The sequence below is a fragment of the Taudactylus pleione genome, unplaced genomic scaffold (assembly GCF_031769625.1).
Source record: "Taudactylus pleione unplaced genomic scaffold, aTauple2 ptg000435l, whole genome shotgun sequence".
Classification (NCBI taxonomy): domain Eukaryota; kingdom Metazoa; phylum Chordata; class Amphibia; order Anura; family Myobatrachidae; genus Taudactylus; species Taudactylus pleione.
The window spans coordinates 3,191,258-3,212,715 of NW_028284837.1; the positions used below are offsets into that span (position 1 = coordinate 3,191,258).

At 44.6% G+C, this 21,458-nt stretch overlaps 1 protein-coding gene across 1 annotated transcript; it reads right to left on the bottom strand.

Annotated features, from left to right (window-relative positions):
* Positions 1–1,720: 1,720 nt before the first annotated feature.
* LOC148505910 (protein mono-ADP-ribosyltransferase TIPARP-like) lies at positions 1,721–21,242 on the bottom strand. The gene is made up of 6 exons (XM_088447624.1): positions 21,206–21,242; positions 14,366–14,793; positions 14,090–14,255; positions 6,806–6,993; positions 2,376–2,624; positions 1,721–2,165 (listed from the first exon to the last, which is right to left on the bottom strand). The coding sequence occupies exons 2-6, from the start codon at positions 14,788–14,790 to the stop codon at positions 1,721–1,723; spliced, it is 1,473 nt and encodes a 490-aa protein (XP_088303750.1). The 5' UTR covers positions 14,791–14,793; positions 21,206–21,242.
* Positions 21,243–21,458: the final 216 nt, after the last annotated feature.

Sequence of the window (21,458 nt, forward strand, 5' to 3'; positions counted from 1 at the left end):
TACTTAGATTGTGCTGGCAATATCTTTGGGTGATATCCTGCAAAATAGCTTTAATAACTAAGCCCCTAAATTACAGTGCAAATAGGATTACTAAGGAAAACTATAACACACAGCATTCAAATGCAGAAAAATAAATGTAAGTAGATGCCGTATTAAAAAAAAAAGTGTTACAGTAGTATAGAAAACAAACCCAAACAGGAATTAGAAAAAAAATCTCTAAGCATTTCCTGTATGGCCACTAGATGGCAGTGCACACACAGCGTATATAAGGACTGATTCAGAGATGGTCTCTAATGCAAACGCAGCTGTAAAAATATGCTAATGATTACAAAGCTTACCCGAGCATAGGGACCCAAGTCTGAACACTGCATCTCTACAGACATGCAGAGAGGTCTCATGCTGCAAAGAAGATTACAATGGCTAATTTATGCACACCCACAAAATGGTGTTCAAACAGTCAGACACCCCTACGTTTGCTTAATCCCCCCCCCTGTTATCTCCTCCAAATGCATTCACTTTGAGAATTGATCCTCTGTGCAAACACTGCACGTGTACAGTACAGCTTACATGCGTTCACAATGGCAAACAATCGCTCGATCTGCATAAATATCAGCATTGCATAAATCTCTGAAGCAGGCGCAAAGTACACAACAGTGGTAGATTGCACAAATATGTGATCGTCTATATGAATAACGAAAACCCCCTACAGCACCAGGGGACAAATCGCACAGGTCCAGCAGCTAATGGGTAAATCGAAAATAATAAAGAGTAAAAAAAAAAAAGATTCCAGGAGGAGTGAAAGTTCTGTGCAGGACACGCAGACAGCGAGGGTCCAGTATTCCAGTAGTGGAGCGTTTATGATGAAGAGTTGAAGAGAGTTCAGACAAAAATGTCCAGCACCAAGGCACTAAGAGGGCATAGGAACAACTGTGTAGCCAGGGAGGGGTGGAAGGAAACAGGATGTAGGACAGGGAGTGGGGAGCAGGAGGGGAAAGGAGAAGACACAATAGGGAGGGAGGGGAGAAGTTGTTGGTAGGAAAACAGACAAGGTGTTTTGTTAAAGGAGATGCTGAATCCCTGGCCAGCCAAGGAGCCCAAGATGAGCACGTATACCCCCGTGGATTCCCAGTTAGACCAACACAGGCAGCACCACAGATTACCTCCTGGTTGTCTCGAGCTGGTAATCTTGTAGCCCTGAATGAGGGTCAGCAGATGATAGTCAGGGCACAACAGCTCAGTCTTGGTGTGTAGAGAGGGAGAGAAAGGATCTTCCAACCGGCAGTAAGCACTCCATGCTGCAGCACCCCAACAATGACAGCCGGTTACACCAAAGGGCCGACACCTGGGCAAATGCAATGACCAGTCCCCAACAGTGGCTTCTCTTAGTGGTCCGCTGCTATAAGGTGGGCAGCAGCAATCCTAAGGTGTGCGGAGGCAGAGGGCCGGTGGTGTGTACTCAACATTGCCGTCGGTGACAATGGCGGCTGTTTGCTTTCTTTTCCTGAAGGACTGATCCCTGGGGAAATACAAAAGCTCTGCAGCTGACGAACAGTTCAAAACAGGTCCCCAACAACGCCTGAAGTTTGTAACCCACAGGGGTAACAAAAGGACAATCCTCAAAGGGGCTGTAATGTACAGTATGGCTTGTGGTTAAAGATAAAAAGTGAAAAATCCTGGGGAGTGAGATAACAGTGAAGAGTTGAAATAAGAATAAGGGTCCTTAATCCAGTAGAACCACGTCCTGCATCTCAGAATATTTGATGAGAAAGTAGGGGTAGAACTGGTCATTATCAAACACTACAAATATGTCTGGGTTTCGGCATTTGTTGACACAAGAGTCATAGAGGAGACTTGCGGGGTCCTCTGCATTTAAAGGAGGTGGACGAACATCACAATTTTTGCCCACAGAAGGGTGCCCCGGTAGCACCTTGGCGAGAAACATGAAGTGGTAACCATCGGCGGTGGCAGGAGAATAAGAATGAGAATAGCAGGCGTCCCTAGCGAAGTAGCTGCCTTTACCGTACAGCGTAACACTGCAAACACGAGGATCAAAGTTCAGCTTGCAAATGGCTTCTATGTTGGTTGCATTTGTGCCGTGGAAAAGATGTCGTTCCAAAGTGCTTTTCTCTGGGTCGCCAGGACTCTGAGACATGTACGCCCTCTTCCTGTAACAAATAATCATAAATTGTGTAACTATAATGCTCTCAAGCTTAACATCATTCAAGCTACCTCTTCTTATACTAGTAATAACTCTCCTTACACCGGCCGCTCACACTGTGATATTATAGCCAATGACGGCAGGCCAGCTACAGGCGGTCACATTCCCTGGCCTCAGCCAATATGGAAGCAAATATTATTTAAGCCCACAATCTCACCTGAAGTATTTCTCCCACTGGTAGTAGTTCTGTACCCGGGAGATCTGGTGGATGAAATATCTGTGCTCCGGCATCGTCTTGTGGAAGTAGCTGTACACACCCGAGTACTCTCTGTCTGCATATGTCAGCGGGGTCTCCTCAAAAATGAGTGAGGTGTCCGTTATCAGCCAGGTATCGGGGTACACGCTTCCAGCACTCTCGTGCTTGTTAGACTGTGCGGTTGAGTTTAGCAAGCAGACGGAGAGTGTCCTGAAACAGCCAAAAAGCAGCTATTTAATGACAGTTGCTGTCAGTCATTTTCATCCGCATAACTCCTTCCATTTTGGTGACACAGATACGGTTTTCAGTAGCCCTTGAAACGCTAGATTTACTGGCTTCATTACAGTCAGCAACAGGTTATAGTTTAGTATGAAGATATTAATCTGTAAAAGCCAGGGAATAAGAATGATGGTGAAAATTACATCAGGTACACAAAGCAACAGGAATTGTTCTGTGCATATGGTCAATATGGAGAACTTGGGACATTTACAATCTGAGACTACACCTGGCAGTCAGGGACATTTAGAAGCTCCATGTTCAGTCACTGGAATAAACAATCTGCAGTACAAGTTGTGGCTTCCTACATCTGCTGCAGTACAGAGAGGAGGCAGCTGGACAGATAGGAGCAAGGGCAGAACACTACATCAACCACAAAGTAATATTTCACAGGGACACAGTATTGCAGAGCATTGCAGTGCTGCAGAGCATACAGAACGTGTCCTGGTTCTGTTTACAGGGGCAGGCAGGATGCTATCTAAAAATATGGGCTATACACAATTACTGCACGTGAGCAGAAAACCACAAGACTGGCCATGTACTGTAGTGTGGGGCAGGTCCATAACTAGGGGTGGGCAAGTAGTGTCACCACCAAGGGTGCAGGGGCCTAAAGGGTGGCATCAGCCTTCCCCCGTGTACCAGCGTTTCACTTGCAGGGTGAATGGTGAATGGCACCCTGAAGCCTATAGAGCTGCCTGGTTCGTCCTTAGGATGCTCAGAGCATGCCGCTCCTTCCTCCCCCTCTTTGTGGCATTATAGTGTCACATGTTAAGAAATGTGGATATCACAAGGAGAAATATCATCTTGCTACGGTTCTGCAGGTGGCACTCTGTATTATGTGCTCAGCGGATGCACTATGTATAATGTGATCACATGGGGCAATGTATAATGTGATCACATGGGGCAATGTATAATGTGATCACATGGGGCAATGTATAATGTGATCACATGGGGCACTATGTATAATGTGATCACATGGGGCAATGTATAATGTGATCACATGGGGCAATGTATAATGTGATCACATGGGGCAATGTATAATGTGATCACATGGGGCAATGTAAAATGTGATCACATGGGGCAATGTATAATGTGATCACATGGGGCACTATGTATAATGTGATCACATGGGGCAATGTATAATGTGATCACATGGGGCAATGTATAATGTGATCACATGGGGCAATGTATAATGTGATCACATGGGGCACTATGTATAATGTGATCACATGGGGCACTATGTATAATGTGATCACATGGGGCAATGTATAATGTGATCACATGGGGCACTATGTATAATGTGATCAGTTAGAGCACTGTGTATAATGTGATCAGTGAGGGGACTATGTATTATGTGATCAGTGAGGGGACTATGTATTATGTGATCAGTGGGGGCACTATGTATTATGTGATCAGCGGGAGAACTATGTATTATATGATCAAGAGGGTGCTATGTATAATGTGATCACATGGAGCACTATGTATTATGTGATCACATGGGGCACTATGTATAATGTGAGCAGTGGGGGCACTATGTATAATGTGATCAGTGGGGGCACTATGTATTATGGGATCAGAGGGGGCACTAAATATTATATGATCAGCGGGGGCACTATGTATAATGTGATCAGAGGGGACACTATGTATTATGTGATCAGCGGATGCACTATTTATTATGTGATCAGAGGGGGCCCTATATATTATATGAACAGAGGGGGCACTATGTATTATGTGATCAGAGGGGGCGCTATGTATTATGTGATCAGAGGGGGCACTATGTATTATGTGATCAGGGGGGGCACTATGTATTATGTGATCAGTGGAGGCACTATGCATTATGTGATCAGCGAGGGCACTATGGGCCTGATTCAGACCCAGTCGCTAAGCTGCGCTCGCTCGTTTCCAAAAGGGGCCAGGTATGCAAATCCCGCAATCACATTGGCTGGCTTAAGGACGCCCTCTATATCTTAGAGAGTGACGGCAGTGACCATACGCTGGTGTTTAAAGATGCCCACTTTTCATTCTTAACCCACGTCATCTCCAGGAAGTGTATGAATCATCGGTAACATCGAGAGCCATCACAGGAGCTTGCAGCCCTTGAGGTAGACCCTACCCCACTGCAAGCACTGCTATCAGTTCAGGCAAAAAAACAACCAAGTGATGTGTTCAGTGACGCTACTTTGCTATTTATGCACGCCCATTAAACTCCGTTTGAAGCTCAGACACGCCTGCGTTCGCACCACCACTACCCCGTTCACAAGCACCTTCTCCTGTTACCACCCACAAACGGCGCTATCTGTCACTCAAAGTAGCATCCAGTCAGTGTACTATGAGTGCATGCTTCCAAATCGCAGTGACTGGCTTGCGCACGCACACTGCAAATCATACGCATGCACAGATGTGTGATTATCGCCCCTAGCAAGCGAGCGCAGCTTAGCGACCGGGTCTGAATCAGGCCCTGTGTATTATGTGACCAGTGGGGGCACTATGTAATATGTGATCAGAGGGGGCACTATGTATTATGTGATCAGAGGGGGCACTATGTATTATGTGATCAGTGGGGGCACTAAGTATTATGTGATCAGAGGGGGCACTATGTAATATGTGATCACCGGGGCGCTATGTATTATGTGATCAGAGGGGGCACTATGTATTATGTGATCAGTGGGGGCACTATGTATTATGTGATCAGAGGGGGCACTATGCATTATGTGATCAGCAGGGGCACTATGTATTATGTGATCAGTGGATGCACTATGTATTATGTGATCAGAGGGGGCACTATGTATTATGTGATCAGAGGGGGCACTATGTATTATGTGATCAGAGGGGGCACTATGTATTATGTGATCAGTGGGGGCACTATGTATTATGTGATCAGAGGGGGCACTATGCATTATGTGATCAGCAGGGGCACTATGTATTATGTGATCAGTGGATGCACTATGTATTATGTGATCAGAGGGGGCACTATGTATTATGTGATCAGAGGGGGCACTATGTATTATGTGATCAGAGGGGGCACTATGTATTATATGATCAGAGGGGGCACTATGTATTATGTGATCAGAGGGGGCACTATGTATTATGTGATCAGAGGGGGCACTATGTATTATGTGATCAGAGGGGGCACTATGTATTATATGATCAGAGGGGGCACTATATATTATGTGATCAGAGAGGACACTATGTATTATGTGATCAGAGGGGGCACTGTCTATTATGTGATCAGAGGGGGCACTATGTATTATGTGATCAGAGGGGGCACTATGTATTATGTGATCAGCGGGGGCGCTATGTATTATGTGATCAGATATAGAGCTGCCCGGAGCGTCATTAGGATGTTCAGAGCAAGCTGCTCATTCCTGGTGCCCGCGGCCCCACCACCCTTATTGCGACATCATGGCATCATATGTTCGGAGCTGTGGATTTAACAGATAGAAATATCATCCTCCCAGAGTGATGAAAATGGGCTAAAGCCACGCGCTCTTCCCCCAAGGTCACACCCCGCATTTTTAAAGTCCATTTGTTGAGAGATATGGCAATGAGCTGTTAAAAAAATGTATGGAGAAGCAGGATGTTTCCCATCTGGATTTCCCAGGCCGAATGGGTTGCAATGAACTGCGTGCAATTTAGGGGGTTTGAAATCACCGCACATCACCAGTGTTTGGAGTTTTCACCATAGTAAATCCTGTGGCTTTGAGATGAAAACCAATGGCCAATGTGCCAATGGCCAAATATTCCACTCTGTCTCTGAATACAGGTGGAGATCTCAGCACAGAAATTGCAGCCACTTCACATGCAAGTCTGCATCAGGCCAATAATCATTCCCTATACCAGAGGTTCCCAAATTAGTCATCAAGGCACCCTAATGGTCCAGGTTTTAAGGATAACCATGCTTGAGCACAGATTACTTTATTTGTACTTAACTTTTTTTATTTAACCATCTGTGCTCAACCATGGATAGCCTTCAAACCTGGACCATTAGGGTTCCTTGAAAGTACAGGTATGTTTGCATGTGGGTAGTAAATTTTAGACAGCATTTTTCTCAGTCTGGTGTGTAACCCCATAAAAAGTTCCAGTGTTTCTGAGATCATGTCTGTGTCCCCTCTCACCAGAGCTTCGATGTCATTGAGGCAGAAGATCTGAATTCCGGTCGTTTCCTCATCCTCCTCTTGGTTTTGGTATCGAGGTTCATTTGCACCATGTCGGTCAGATGGAGAGAATAGACATACTCGGAATTCTTACAGATCACCTCTTCACATTTGTCCATCAGGCCATCTTCTATAGACTTCATAAAGTCCTGCAGGAGGCAAGAAAGGAAGGATAAGAAAAAATGACCCAGCAATAGTATAGAAGGAGACCTGAGATCCGATAGCTCAGAGCGGGTTTTAAATGGCTGTATGGGGAGGTGGTCTCCACCTTTTTATGTTAATTTCCTAGTCTTCGCAAAATGCAATAACAGGAGTTGGGAGTTGGGACTTACATACAAGGCCATAACTAGGGGTGTGTGAGTGGTGCCTAGGTTTCGGAACTGTTGCTACTAGAGATGAGCGGTTTGGTTTTAAGTAAATCCAAATATTTGAACTTTTTGTTTCCAAGTGGAATTGAATCCCAAATTCTAATCTCAGAATAAGGCAGAATGAAATTTTTGTGGAAATGTCAGATCTAGCGTGTTTTGGATTGCATATAACATTCCCACTGCAAAGCAAACTGCAGACTGTGTGTTTGACAGACAATAGTACCACCTGCAATCCAATACTGCAAAGAGGCTGCTGTATATCATATACTAGCTGAAGTACCCAGCATTGCTCGGGTTTAAATCCTCAAGTTATTACATTTATTATGTGATGTTGTCCAAAGCCATCCAGTGGAAGGCCCAGAACAGGCTCCCTGGGTCAAAGTACTGCCCGGTGATCTCCGCCGTGAGGTCCGACTGGGACCCCAACCACTCCATTAGGCATCCCAGACCAATTACTACCCCTCTGTGAAGTTTTTATCCAAATCCATCCAGTGGGAGGTCCAGAATAGGATCCCTGGGTCAAAGTTATGCCCATCGTACACCAATGAGAGGTCTGACCAGAACCTCAAATTATTCACAAACTTCACAGATCCCTGAGGAAAGTCTAAGGGTGTCCATGAGTGCCTTGTTTGAGTCTGCCATTTCCAAAGAGAAGCCTTCTTCCACCATTTATGCACCTCTGTAAATGTAAAGATGAGTAGTGTTGTAGACATTAAGGATGCTACTATTGAAGTGCAACAGGATAAGTATAATATTTGTGTATCTGGCTCTAATGAGGATGTTGATGATGAATGTGTTTGATAAAATTCAGGAGGATGATGTTCTTTGTGTCAAAGTTAGTCAGCCACCAGTAACAAAAGATCCTGCCAGTTATTAAAAGAAGGACATTTTCATGCCCGGGTATAAGACCAAAACATCCAAATCTTCCATGTGGACATTTTCACACAAATCCTGTCAGCAATTGTCAAGGTAATTGTACCATTTGTGATGCCAAAGTAAAGCAGAGGTTAACAATCTAGGCACCTCCTGTCACGCTTGGCGCTGGGGGAGTGGAAACTCTGAGTCCGGGTTGCGGGAGGAAACGAAGGCGAGGGGCCTGGATATATGTTCTCCTCATCCACAGCTCTCGAGTGTTGACGAGACCTGGGCAATGGTGCGGAGTCTAACCCACAGGATGGTGTTCGCCAGTGACCCCTCCAATCGGGATTTGGGCTTAGCTGCACCCTGTGAGCAGGTCGTGGTCCTTTGACCAGGTACCCGAGCTCAGTGGGAATTGGAGACACAAATAACCGTGGCCCTAATAAGAGATGCCTAAGGTTTAAGGCACTGTGGAGTGATCCACAAACAACGTAAAGAAGTCTGGCAATACTGTAGCACAAAGTTCACTAGTGACACGTTTAACACACAGGCAGATATGGTAATTCACTGTTGTATGAAGTTCACTAGAGGCTCGTTTAGCACACAGGCAGCTGGTAATTAACTGTTGCACCTTGTTCACTAGAGACACGTTTAGCACACAGGCAGATGGTAATACACTGTTGCATGAAGTTCACTAGAGACACGTTTAGCACACAGGCAGATGGTAATTCACTGTTGCACAAGGTTCACTAGAGACACGTTTTAGCACACAGGCAGATGGTAATTCACTGTTGCACAAGGTTCACTAGAGACACGTTTAGCACACAGGCAGATGGTAATACACTGTTGCAAGAAGTTCACTAGAGACGCGTTTAGCACACAGGCAGATGGTAACTCACTGTTGCACAGGGATCACAGTAACGTCTTGGCACACAGGCAGAGATGGAACACACTGTAGAGGAAATAGAACGCCAGGAACCTGGACCGGAACTCAACTAGGGACTAGGAGACAACCGTTGTTCAGGCAGTTTGCAGAAAGGTGGAAGCGGGCTATATACCCCATAGAACCCTTTGATAGGTGCACAGCGATCAGCTGATGCTCACCTATCCCAGGCCAGAAGTACAGTCACATGGGCCGACTGACATGGCGGCGCCCATGCTGGGAACCCGAGTCCAGACACCGGACCGCCCGCAGTCCCCTACGCACGGGGATAATGCTCAGCATCCTCTCAGCCGCCGCGCCAGCTGCCCGACCGCCCGGGAGATCAAAGGAAGCCGGCGAGGAGGTAAGGCCGCGCTGATCCCCGGCAGAGCCCTGTCACCTCCTCCCTGTTATGTCATTTGCAGCAATTTCATGCAAATTATTTAGCAAAATCTAGAAAATCATAGCAGTTTGGATAGATGCCAGCACATACAATCTCCACCAGCAACACCTTCATCACCCAATTTTCAAAGGCAAACTGACTCCTCCCCTATCTAGGATTCCCAAGAAGAATCATTACATGCTAGGGCTGCTGCTGCTGCTGCTAGGGGTGAATCTTTATCACAGCAGGAGACCAAGAAGACTCGCAGTTTCAAACAAAAAATGACTGTGAAACAATCATTTACAAGAGAAATCAAGTATGCAGCATTATATCTGCATCCAATACCTGGAATTAATGCATCTTGTTGTAGACAATTATAGATGTAGTCATCTACTTCATTGCCGTGATGGGCACACACTTTGGACCTCATTCAGAGCCGCTCGTAAGCGGCCGTACGCTCGTCCCGAGCGATGTTCGCCCATCTGCGAATGCGTACGGTTTATAATACGCATGCGCGAACCAGTCAGTGCAGCCGAAAATCGTTTGTTCGCTATATAGAAGAAGTACTTGAATACAAGTTTTCAGCTCAAGTAGGACACAATGTTTCCTACTTCAGTTTCTCATAAAAAATTCTGCTGCCAGGAAAAAAACCTGACCTTTTCCAAGAGATCCATTGGGGGGAAGGATGAGTCAACTCAATGCACCAAAGTGAAATAAAATAATTGCCCTAAATATTTGGCACCTCTACTGTGATTCAATCTGATATAGTGAGCATTAATAGAATGGTGGTGTCAGGATGCAGCCTGGGATCGGCCACTACTCACCTCTGTGTTGGCGTCTTTGGGCTTAGGTGTTCAGTTGCTGGGAGTGGTGGCTGAGTATTCTTCCCAGGGTCTGCTAGGGCTTCCGTGCATGCATCCTCGTACCCATGGTGGTGGGCATGGGTGCAGCCATGTTGGTCTATATTATCTGACTAGTCTCTCCCAATGGTAGTCCTGCAGTCACTCAGCTGATCTTCTGATCCAATGACCAGCTACCTAGGGATATTTAGTCTGACTCCAGGAACAGGAAGTTGCTGTTCAACTTCGCTTTCCCAGTGACTGTGATGCCAGTATTTATTCCAGGCTCTAGGTTACTTTCATAGCGTATCCCATAGCTAGTTTGCATCTGGCTCTTTAGTATTATTGCTTCAGTTAATCCTCGTGTGTTTACCCAGCTCTGTCTCATTTACCAGTTTCCTGTGTCTCCTAGATTCACTAGATTCAGTAACTTTCCCTGCGTCTTGATTCACGAAGCACCTTCCGTTATACCCACGATTATATCTACAGTGTATCAAGTTCACTCACCTGTGTCTGAGTTCCCTGCACAATTACTTGTATTCCATATTTGTCAGAAGTTACCTGCACAGTTATCTCCATTCCGCGACTGGATCTAGAGTGACTTTAAACTACCCTGCGTCTGAGTTCACTGTACACCCAGGGGTAAATTTACTAAAGTGAGAGTTTTTAGAAATGGAGATGTTGCCCATAACAACCAATTAGACTGTAGTTATCTGCTAGAAGGTGCTAGTTAAATGTTAAGTAGAATCTGATTGGTTGCTATTGGCAACATCTCAATTTCTAAAAACTCTCACTTTAGTAAATTTATGCCCCAGTGTCTCTCTCTGTCTGGATTACTGAGCTTCCTTACACTACCCTGTGTCCAGATCTTCTGAGTTACCAAAGCGTCTAGTATCTCTCATCACTCCCAACTAGTCTGTGCCTGGATCTCCTGTGTCATTTCCTGCTGTATCCTGCCTCTGAATCCTGCAATGTTTCATAGTGCATAATTCCACTCATTATACTACTGTCAGTCCCTAGTCTCCTTGTCACTCCTAGGTACCTAACCAGAGAGCTGCGATCTGCTCACTCGGTGCGGCAAAACCCAAATCCCAATAGGAGGGGTCACTGGTGAAGAAGACTGAGGTGTTTAGACTCTGCGCCTCTGGTAAGGTCTAGCCAACACTAGGGTTTGACCTTTATTTAGGAAACTAGTACTGTCACTCCTCTAGCTGTCTCCTTGCCATTCCAACCCCCCGGCTCCCTGTCCTCCACAGAGGAATTCCTTGTACCAGATCATGACAGGTGGATGATTATGCTCACACAGTCCCTTTGAATACTGAGTGGAAAACTGGGAATTTAAAGCCCCTTGTACAAACTAGCTTGCTTTAATTAAGCTGCCCACCCTCCGGTGTGTACTTAGAAAGAGTGTTTAGCATAGTCATGAAACTTGTGAGCGATCATCCTAGGAGGCTACTTCCAACATTTTTTTTAAAAACTGATCAAAATGAACTACAAATTCTATGAGGAAGACCTTGTACACTAATTACAACAAACAGAAATGGTGTATTCCAGTGGGGATGGTGAGGATGACAGTGACATCTTCCAACTGTGACATTGATCAACAACACTGTTAGCTGCCCTTAAGCGCATTGATAGCTTGGTTTAATTAAGCCAACAAGATGTTTTCTTTTGTGGGAGCCCAAACAATCCAGGCACTTTAGCCACCAAAGTGGCAGGGAATCAGTATGTATGACCGCCGGGGCGGTTGAAATCCCGACGCCGGCAGCCCAATGGGTGAAGATCCCAACAGAGGAGCTAAGTAGGCTATCCCTACCCCTTTCCCCCCCTCACTCTAACCCTCCCTTAGGGGTGTTTAATCCTGACCTCCCCCCTAGTGCCTAACCCTAACTTCCCCCCAGGGGTGCCTAAACCTAACTTCCCCTCCCCGCACCCTAAACCTAACCCTCCTGGGGGGGTCCTGAACCCTAACCTCCCCCTGGGGTGCCTAACCCTAACCCCCCCTTCCTCTAGCCTAAGCCTAATCCTAAATCCCCCTGGGAGTCCCTAAACCTACCGCGGCTAAGAGGTCCTGATGCCCGGCTTACTTTCATTCGGTATGCAAGGCATCTGTATTTTGGGGGGTGGATAATGATAGGCGTCGGGATTTCGACGCCTATCATTAGTCCCATGCCAGGATTTGACAGGCGTGAGGCCAGCGTGAGGCATTTCGACCACCGGCTTCCAGACTACATACCAAATGGCAGTCCCTGTCGCTAAAGTACTTGGTTTGTTAAACTGTGCATGTCCTTTTTATTATGCAACATAAGGGTGGTAGAGCCTAAGGACAATGCCATCATGCACCACTATTCATTGAGGGCTTTGCCAAGATTGTGTGTGTCTGACAGGTAGCATATATTGTAGTACTTTGCTGGTGCATTGCTATGCTTCTGTATCTTGCAGCTTCTCATCATCAAATCATAGAATCTTTATATAATCTTCAAATCATATGACCATTCAATCAAATCATATAATCATTATTGACTTCAACTAGCCTGTATTGGCTAGTGATTTCATCTTTGGAATGTGTTTAGTTTCCTTTCCATTTTCAAATTCTCATTGAGATTGTGGAAGCTTGTTTCATAATAACTTTTCCATGTCGCCAATTTACATTTATGTACAGTTATTACTGTTAGTATTCAATCAATCAATCAATAAATCAATAAAAGCTTTACCTGGCTTCCACTAAATACATACACACGCTCAATTTTCCTGCACTGACCTTGCTCCTCTGATCTAGTTCTTGATTAATGAAAACATTCTATAGCATTATATAGTTTATTAAACTGCCATCCTGGCTGCTACTGCTGTGTGGCAATGTTTCATAGATGTAAACATTCTTTTAAACTGCCATGTGTTTGTGCCGCTGCTCTGTCTCTTACTTTAGCCAGCCAACTCACTTCAGCCTTTGGCCAATATGGGTGAAAACAATATTGTGAGCTGTAAGGTGGTCAAAATTGGGTGGCAATGAATGTTATTGATGTTAATAATACTGTAGGAATAAAAACACATCCAAATTACATAATTTTAGCTGTTCGTATAAACTTTTAAAGAAATCCAAAACATTCGAGGATGGTTTTGCCAAAAGGAAAACACGACAGAGATTTAGAACCAAAAACATAACACAGGGGTCCGCACACATCTCTAGTTGTTACCCGGGGGCATCTGTATTGGCTTGTCTAGAATGGCGAACTGTAGCCTGGAGAGTCACCACAGAGCTGCAGAAGATGCACCGGGCACTCAGTTTTTTCCTTGTCCTGGTGGCCCCACTCCCTCATCGTAATGTCATGATGTCACATGTACAGGACAGCACAGGTTGCATTAATGCCCTGCTTACATACATAAAAATAGTGCTTTTATATTGAGAACATACAAGTGACAGGATGATATTTAAATACTCTTCTATTAGAAATCCTTATGTTTAGGATGCAAGAGATCCATCTGAAATGGATGTCCCCTCAGCATATGCAGGACTCAAAATAGGGTTCAACTCTGTCTATGCACCCACTACACTCCCATGACACTGCCACAATCTCTAAAGCATCCTCCCAATTGACAACCAATAACAACAATTTTACATACGGAGAGAAGCTCCTGAGATGCCTCCAGCACAAAATTGCCTGGAGATATGCTAAGATGCATAAGTTTAGAATCAAGACCTACTTGCACTAAAGTGTTCATAGCACACTTACACGCTTATACTATAGTACATCAACAGTAATTCATGGTAGTAAATAAAAACTGATCAGTGCAATTCTCACAATCTGCAGGAATACTCTATGATCCAATGTGTAGCTGGATATTTATAAACACGTATAAACAATCTCCATCCCTTACCGGACCATATTCCTTCCACACATCCTCTTTGGCCTCATAATAGTACTTGTAGTTGGTATGGAACTCCACAGCAGAAGATCTGGAGGTGGAGAGACGTCGAACACTATCAAACACTTGGCTATTGTGGACCATCATGCAAGTGAGGTCAATGAGGATCACAGAGCCCCTGGGTAGGGAGAGAAGTGCCATGTAGGAGTTATTTATAGGAAAAGGGGTGAAGGAACCTATATTAGAGTATTAATAGCATATGAAATTGATCATTTATCCTAAACTTACTGATGTATTCCAGTCATTTGTGCCTTAGCGGGATTACTGTACAGCCTCTCCAGGACTTGCTGGGCCCCGTCTTTCACGCTACACCATATGTTTGTGCTTTTGTCCCTTAGCTGCCATTCATATGGTAAAACTGTGTGATGTTTCGGGCATAGAAGAAACTGAGAACAACACCCAACCAGGTACTTTGAGCAGATGTCTATGTCATCATACTGGTGTATATGGCACATGGGGGTCACCATTTGTCCTTCCTTTGGAATTTCTAGTGTCTCCTGGACCACAAGAGACCCACTGGACTCAACGAGTTTAGTCTCATTCCCAGATTCCAGTTCATGTAGAGCAATTTCTTCTTTTGTAGGTTCTAGGCCAGTAACCTCCTTCCTTGGAATGTGGGCTAACTTCTTCAAGCGCTTTCTAGCTGGAGGCATGTCCTGCAGAAGAAATAAACAGAAACACAATAACACTCACTGGATGTGTAGTTCCACAGCAGCTGGAGGGCCAAGTTTGAAGACCCCTGCTCTAGACCTCCAGCTTCAGCAAGCAATAGCTTCTAATAGGCTATATACTGTATGAACAGGTCCGACTGTTACATATATGAGAAGGTGCCCTAAGCTCGCCCGAACATTCCCTCCCTGGTTACGTAAGATATTTATAGCGCTAGGCAGCCATTAAAAGGAGTAAATCTTATACATTAGTGATAAATTAGGCTGCATAGCCATAGGCTGCTATAGTTAGTGTTAGTTTCAAAGTGTTAGATTAGAAGTGTAATTACAATTTGATAACTAAAATGGAGTTACACCGGAGATCTTTTTAGCCATATGAACAGCATGGAAAGACTGATGTGACTTCTCTCTTTCTCTGAATTGCAGGTAAATTGTCACTACTGCTCCCATCAGATGCTGTTATATTGATTGTAAAAGTACAGCTTTGAAAAATAGTTTTAGGTAAATTGCCATTACTTTTATATTAGGAGCCATTTCTATAAATTAAGTTAGGAATTTATTGTCAATCTGTGATGGTCTACTCCCCTCTTACAATTTGTTTATCTTAAGGCCCCCATCCATCAGCGATGAATTGCCACGATCATGATTGTCAAATTGTCCTCTGGCGGAACAGCGTTTCCCATCGGATCGCAGGATCATGAGATCCACGATCAGAGGCATGGGGGCCTTTAGAGTTTATTGCATCCCAATCTACTGTGTGCTGAGTTCAGGGGGCTGGGGTCCCAATCAGTGAGCATACAGACACATGTTTGTAGCTTTAGTTATTAGTGATCAGTTAGGCTGCATAGCCATAGGCTGCTAAAGTCAGTCTTAGATTCAAAGGGCCAAATGTAATAGGGTGAGAGGTTAGAAAATGTGAGAGTTTAGCAGTAACCTCTCACATTGGTGGAGTTTTATCTTCAAAATGGGAAAACATCTGAATGAGATTTTAAATCGTGAGAGTTTTTTAAGTCTAAAAAAACATGCAAGTTCGCTCTGTTACTTTGTTTTTGGACTCTATTACATTGGCAAAGTTTAAAAAGTGCAAAAAAATGCCAAAAAAATTGCAAAAAAATATGCAAAAAAATATTTTTTTGCAGTTTGGAGAGGCATGAAGGGAGTCAGCATTAGGAGGATGTGCTGATTCTTGTAGTGCCATGTGGAGATTTTTTGGGGTACCTCCAAGGTAAGTTAGCTCTCAGCTTATATATGTACTGTTATCATGCAGTACACCAATTGTAATTATATGACCCAGAGTGGGTGCTACCATTATGTTTCAATAATTATTTTGGGGTGAGCGTTTGGGAGTGGGGCCCCCGGGGGGGGTTCTAACTGGACCTTTCTCATGGCATCGCCACTTAATTCATATAGAATACTTTTATCACTTTTCAATTTGTTTGTATATTATTTATATCATTTTAATTCTTTCTCATTTCATTAACACTTATTGATTTATCCTTACACATCTTTTCTTTACACTTCACTATCACCTTTTTCCCTTTTTCGTGTGATGCCCTGGGGATGGCCCTTGGCTGGAATTTTTTTGGGGTGCCTTGCTTCTCGGACGTGAACCCCTTAATGTTAGGGATGCCAGTATAGAGGAGCCTTGACGATTGGCCTGGCGCTTCTTCATATATTTGCAAATGTATGTAACTAATACCTCTGAATCGCTATTATCATGTAGGATTTAAGTATTGTTTTTGCTGCAGTGTGCTGGGGGGCAAATCTCTTTTTTTCTGTGTAAAGTTTAAAAAGTGTCAGAAACTCTCATGCTATTACATTTGGCCCAAAGTTTAGATTATAAGTGTAATTACAATTTGATAACTAAGATGGATTTACACCAGAGATAAGCTGGAGGAAAACTGAAGGAGAACAGTCTCAAAGCTAGAACACTTTCTGAAGGACATCTAGCAACATACTTATGTGAATGACCAAATTCACCATCAGCTGCTGTATGTATATCCAGGAAACTCCTTACTGCTCTCGCTGCTTGGACATTGCTGGTTCTCTCCTATCTGCTGCTGCTCTTGCTGATTGCTCTTGTTGTTCAAAACACTTCTGACTGGATCGGTTCTGTCAGTGGCGTAACTATAAATTTTGCTCCCCCCTGCCAAAAAGTTTCTGATACCCCCCCCACCATGGCATTTTGGTAAAATGAATACAGGGCCGTTGACTTGATACACAATTTGGCTCCCAGTGCAAAAGTTAAAAATGTGCCCCCACCCCATAGACTGTTTACAGTGTTTGTTATTTTTGTCTCGTTATAGTAATGACCCTTACATATTATGCCACACACCGCAATGCCCCTTACACATTATGCCACACACTGTAATGCCTATTACGCAAGTAGCGCGAGATCCCCGCGTGGAGCCAGCAGCCACCGCAGCAGGGACAGCGCTGTCCCTGCTGTGGGAAGGCTAGCGCCAGGCTGTAGCTGTCGGTAACGACAGCTACAGCCAGCCGAACGGTCAGACGTTGTGACCGTTCGTACATAGCCCAGGCTATCAGCGCTGCTGTCTTGTAGATAGCGCCCCTGTCAATTACCGCCCAGACCCCCAATCATACATCGGGGAGAAGCGGTATCAGTGCACATAATGTGCGCTGATACCACTTCTGGGCTTCGTACATCTACCCCATTGTCTCTATATCACTCTGTCCCTACATCACACTGTCTCTATATCACACTGTCTCTATATCAAACTGTCTCTATATCAAACTGTCTCTATATCACACTGTCTCTACATCACATTGTCTCTACATCACACTGTCTCTACATCACACTGTCTCTACATCACACTGTCTCTATATCAAACTGTCTCTATATCAAACTGTCTCTATATCACACTGTCTCTACATCACATTGTCTCTACATCACACTGTCTCTACATCACACTGTCTCTACATCAAACTGTCTCTATATCACACTGTCTCTATATCACACTGTCTCTATATCACTCTGTCCCTACATCACACTGTCTCTATATCAAACTGTCTCTATATCAAACTGTCTCTATATCACACTGTCTCTATATCACACTGTCTCTATATCACACTGTCTCTACATCCCACTGTCCCTACATCACACTGTCTCTATATCACACTGTCTCTATATCACACTGTCTCTATATCACACTGTCTCTACATCACACTGTCTCTACATCACACTGTCTCTATATCACACTGTCCCTACATCACACTGTCCCTACATCACATCACATCACACTGTCTCTATATCACACTGCCTCTATATCACACTGTCTCTACATCACACTGTCTCTACATCACACTGTCTCTACATCACACTGTCTCTACATCACACTGTCCCTACATCACACTGTCCCTACATCACACTGTCCCTACATCACACTGTCTCTATATCACACTGTCTCTACATCACACTGTCTCTACATCCCACTGTCCCTACATCACACTGTCTCTATATCACACTGTCTCTATATCACACTGTCTCTACATCACACTGTCTCTATATCACACTGTCCCTACATCACACTGTCCCTACATCACATCACATCACACTGTCTCTATATCACACTGCCTCTATATCACACTGTCTCTACATCACACTGTCTCTACATCACACTGTCTCTACATCACACTGTCCCTACATCACACTGTCCCTACATCACACTGTCCCTACATCACACTGTCTCTATATCACACTGTCTCTATATCACACTGTCTCTATATCACACTGTCTCTATATCACACTGTCTCTACATCCCACTGTCCCTACATCACACTGTCTCTATATCACACTGTCTCTATATCACACTGTCTCTACATCACACTGTCTCTATATCACACTGTCCCTACATCACACTGTCCCTACATCACATCACATCACACTGTCTCTATATCACACTGCCTCTATATCACACTGTCTCTACATCACACTGTCCCTACATCACATCACATCACACTGTCTCTATATCACACTGCCTCTATATCACACTGTCTCTACATCACACTGTCTCTACATCACACTGTCTCTACATCACACTGTCACTACATCACACTGTCCCTACATCACACTGTCCCTACATCACACTGTCTCTATATCACACTGTTTCTATATCACACTGTCCCTACATCACACTGTCCCTACATCACATCACATCACACTGTCTCTATATCACACTGCCTCTATATCACACTGTCTCTACATCACACTGTCTCTACATCACACTGTCACTACATCACACTGTCCCTACATCACACTGTCCCTACATCACACTGTCTCTATATCACACTGTTTCTATATCACACTGTCCCTACATCACACAGCCTCCACTCTTTTCATCTCACTTATTACCTCGTCCACAGCATGAAGGCCCTTTCTTCAAACACCCACTTTATTCAGTGCCCACATAATCCCCTACTTTATCCATCCCTATCCTCCCCCTCTTGTCTTCTCCACTTGCTGTTCCCCCTTTTTTCTCTCATCAGTCTCCCTTCCAACCCTCTGCTTCTTTCCCCCAACTTTCCTGTTCCTCCACTCTCACCTCTCTCCCTCCCTCCATGGCCTTGTTACCCCATCACTAAGCCCTCCTGTTTCTCCCTGTCACCTCCAGAGCTGCCAAGAGAAATTCTGGGCTTGGGTACAGCAACATCCTGTGGGGCCAGCTAAACAGTAAAGCAGCTAAACCCGACCAAAGTGCTGGGCGCGATTGCGAAAAGTGATGTTTGGGCGCCCAAACGTGTCACTTTTCGCACATTTCAGCTCTCATCCCCCAGGGGCTGCGAGCTGAAATGTAGCGCTTGGCAGCTGATCGCGCCCGACAGGAGCAAGAATAGAATAGCTCCGTCGGGCGTGATAGGGGATGAAAAGAATTGAATTCCGCCCTCTGTGACCTACTTGCCTGCTTTTTGGACTTTCTTTCTAAGAGATCCTGGATGGGCAGAATAAAGGATAACTGCAGGGGCTATAATGGTGCTACTTCCATAATCAGGCACTGCCCACTGTTACACAATAGTGTGCCCACCTACGTCACAAGATGAGCCATACCCTGGAGGGTCACCTACTCTCCTGGGTTAATTCCGGTATTTCCCAAACAATCCATCAGAATCATCAAAAACGTTTCTGAGTCACAGATCAAAGTCAGAAAATAACCGGATGTCACTGAGCCAGATTAAATAAAAACATCACAATCTTCGAAAAAAGAAAAAGCAACTAAATGCCCCTTCGCCCTTATGAGAAATGTTGCACATTAGGGAGGTAACAAAGCATTATCCTGTGCAATCATGTCTCTCAGAGCACAGCCTGGGCTAATCCAATTCACTCACTTACAGTAATGGTCTATTTATCAAACTTTTATTTATAAACAGCATGTAGCACAGTACTTGCAGTTTCTGCATCATTTTATGTTTTGTAGCTATGTACAGTACTAATAGCCTAATGCAGGAGATTTCACAGCAATCACTGGCAAAATGCTAATTAGCACTGCACATCGCAATCCCCATTATTATCAGTGGGGACTATGGGCCTGATTCAGACCCGCTTGCAAGCACACAGCGCTCGCAAGCGGGTCGATGTTCGCCCCCTGTGCATACGTTGCCTCCGGCGTGCACATGCATGAGCCCCAGTGAGTGACTGAAATTCAGTCACTCTGGGGCTCGCTACATGACGGGACGGCTGTCGATGGTGAGTGACAGCTCGCCCCATTTTGTAGGTGGGGAGGAGGGGTGGTTAGGCAAACACAGGCATTCGCTTAGCAATGCCTGGCATTTGTGGGCCTTCCTGCTCTATTAGAAGTAAGAAGTCCACTCTGGCTTGCGGGAGCCGAGACCCTACCACAGGGTCTCATCGCAAGCACGATGGTCGCGATAATCGCGACCATCTCCAGGCCGCTCGCACAAGCTGTGGGTGTGGGTGGTCACCCACAGCTTCGCGAGCAGGCAGGAGGAATCAGACCTGCGAGCTGGGTTTTTACAGAAATTTTCATTTACAGATAAACAGTGACGTTAACATGATTTAATTCTAAAAACCAAACGACTCTGACTTCCTGCCAAACTTCCTGCTGCCGAACATGATTTTCAATTTGGTATTTATATTCAGTAATCAAATTAGAGGTTTGAGATACTGAGACCATGCAAAGATAAACTCAATAACGATAAGCGACTTTTAATGCACAGATATAACGTGTACAAAAAGAGAGTAAAGATTTAAAACAGGTAATTGCTGCATGTTCATGTGTTTTCTGTATATTATACTAGCGACCCGCCCCGGCTACAAAAAAAAAAAAAGGTAAAATCACGTGTCGCATTCCTATACAGCACACAAGGGTCCAAAGCTGTCAAACAATCATATTACAGTAAAAATCTTCATAAGGGAAAAACTCACGTGTAAAGTGCAGGATCATGGACAAGCAGTGTTTCTGGGAAAAGGGCAGGAACATGGAAAACCAGCGTTGCTAGGGGCAGTGTTGAGGAGTATAGTATTGTGTGTTATATAGTTTTGCTTTCTCTTTCAGCTGACTGTGTAAATGATTTGAGCAACTGTCTCATGACTGAACAATTTCATATGACAAGCGACAAGTGGGAACAGGTGCAGTGAGATGTAGAGTCACTTGGTGCAATTAACCTGTGTCGAGAAC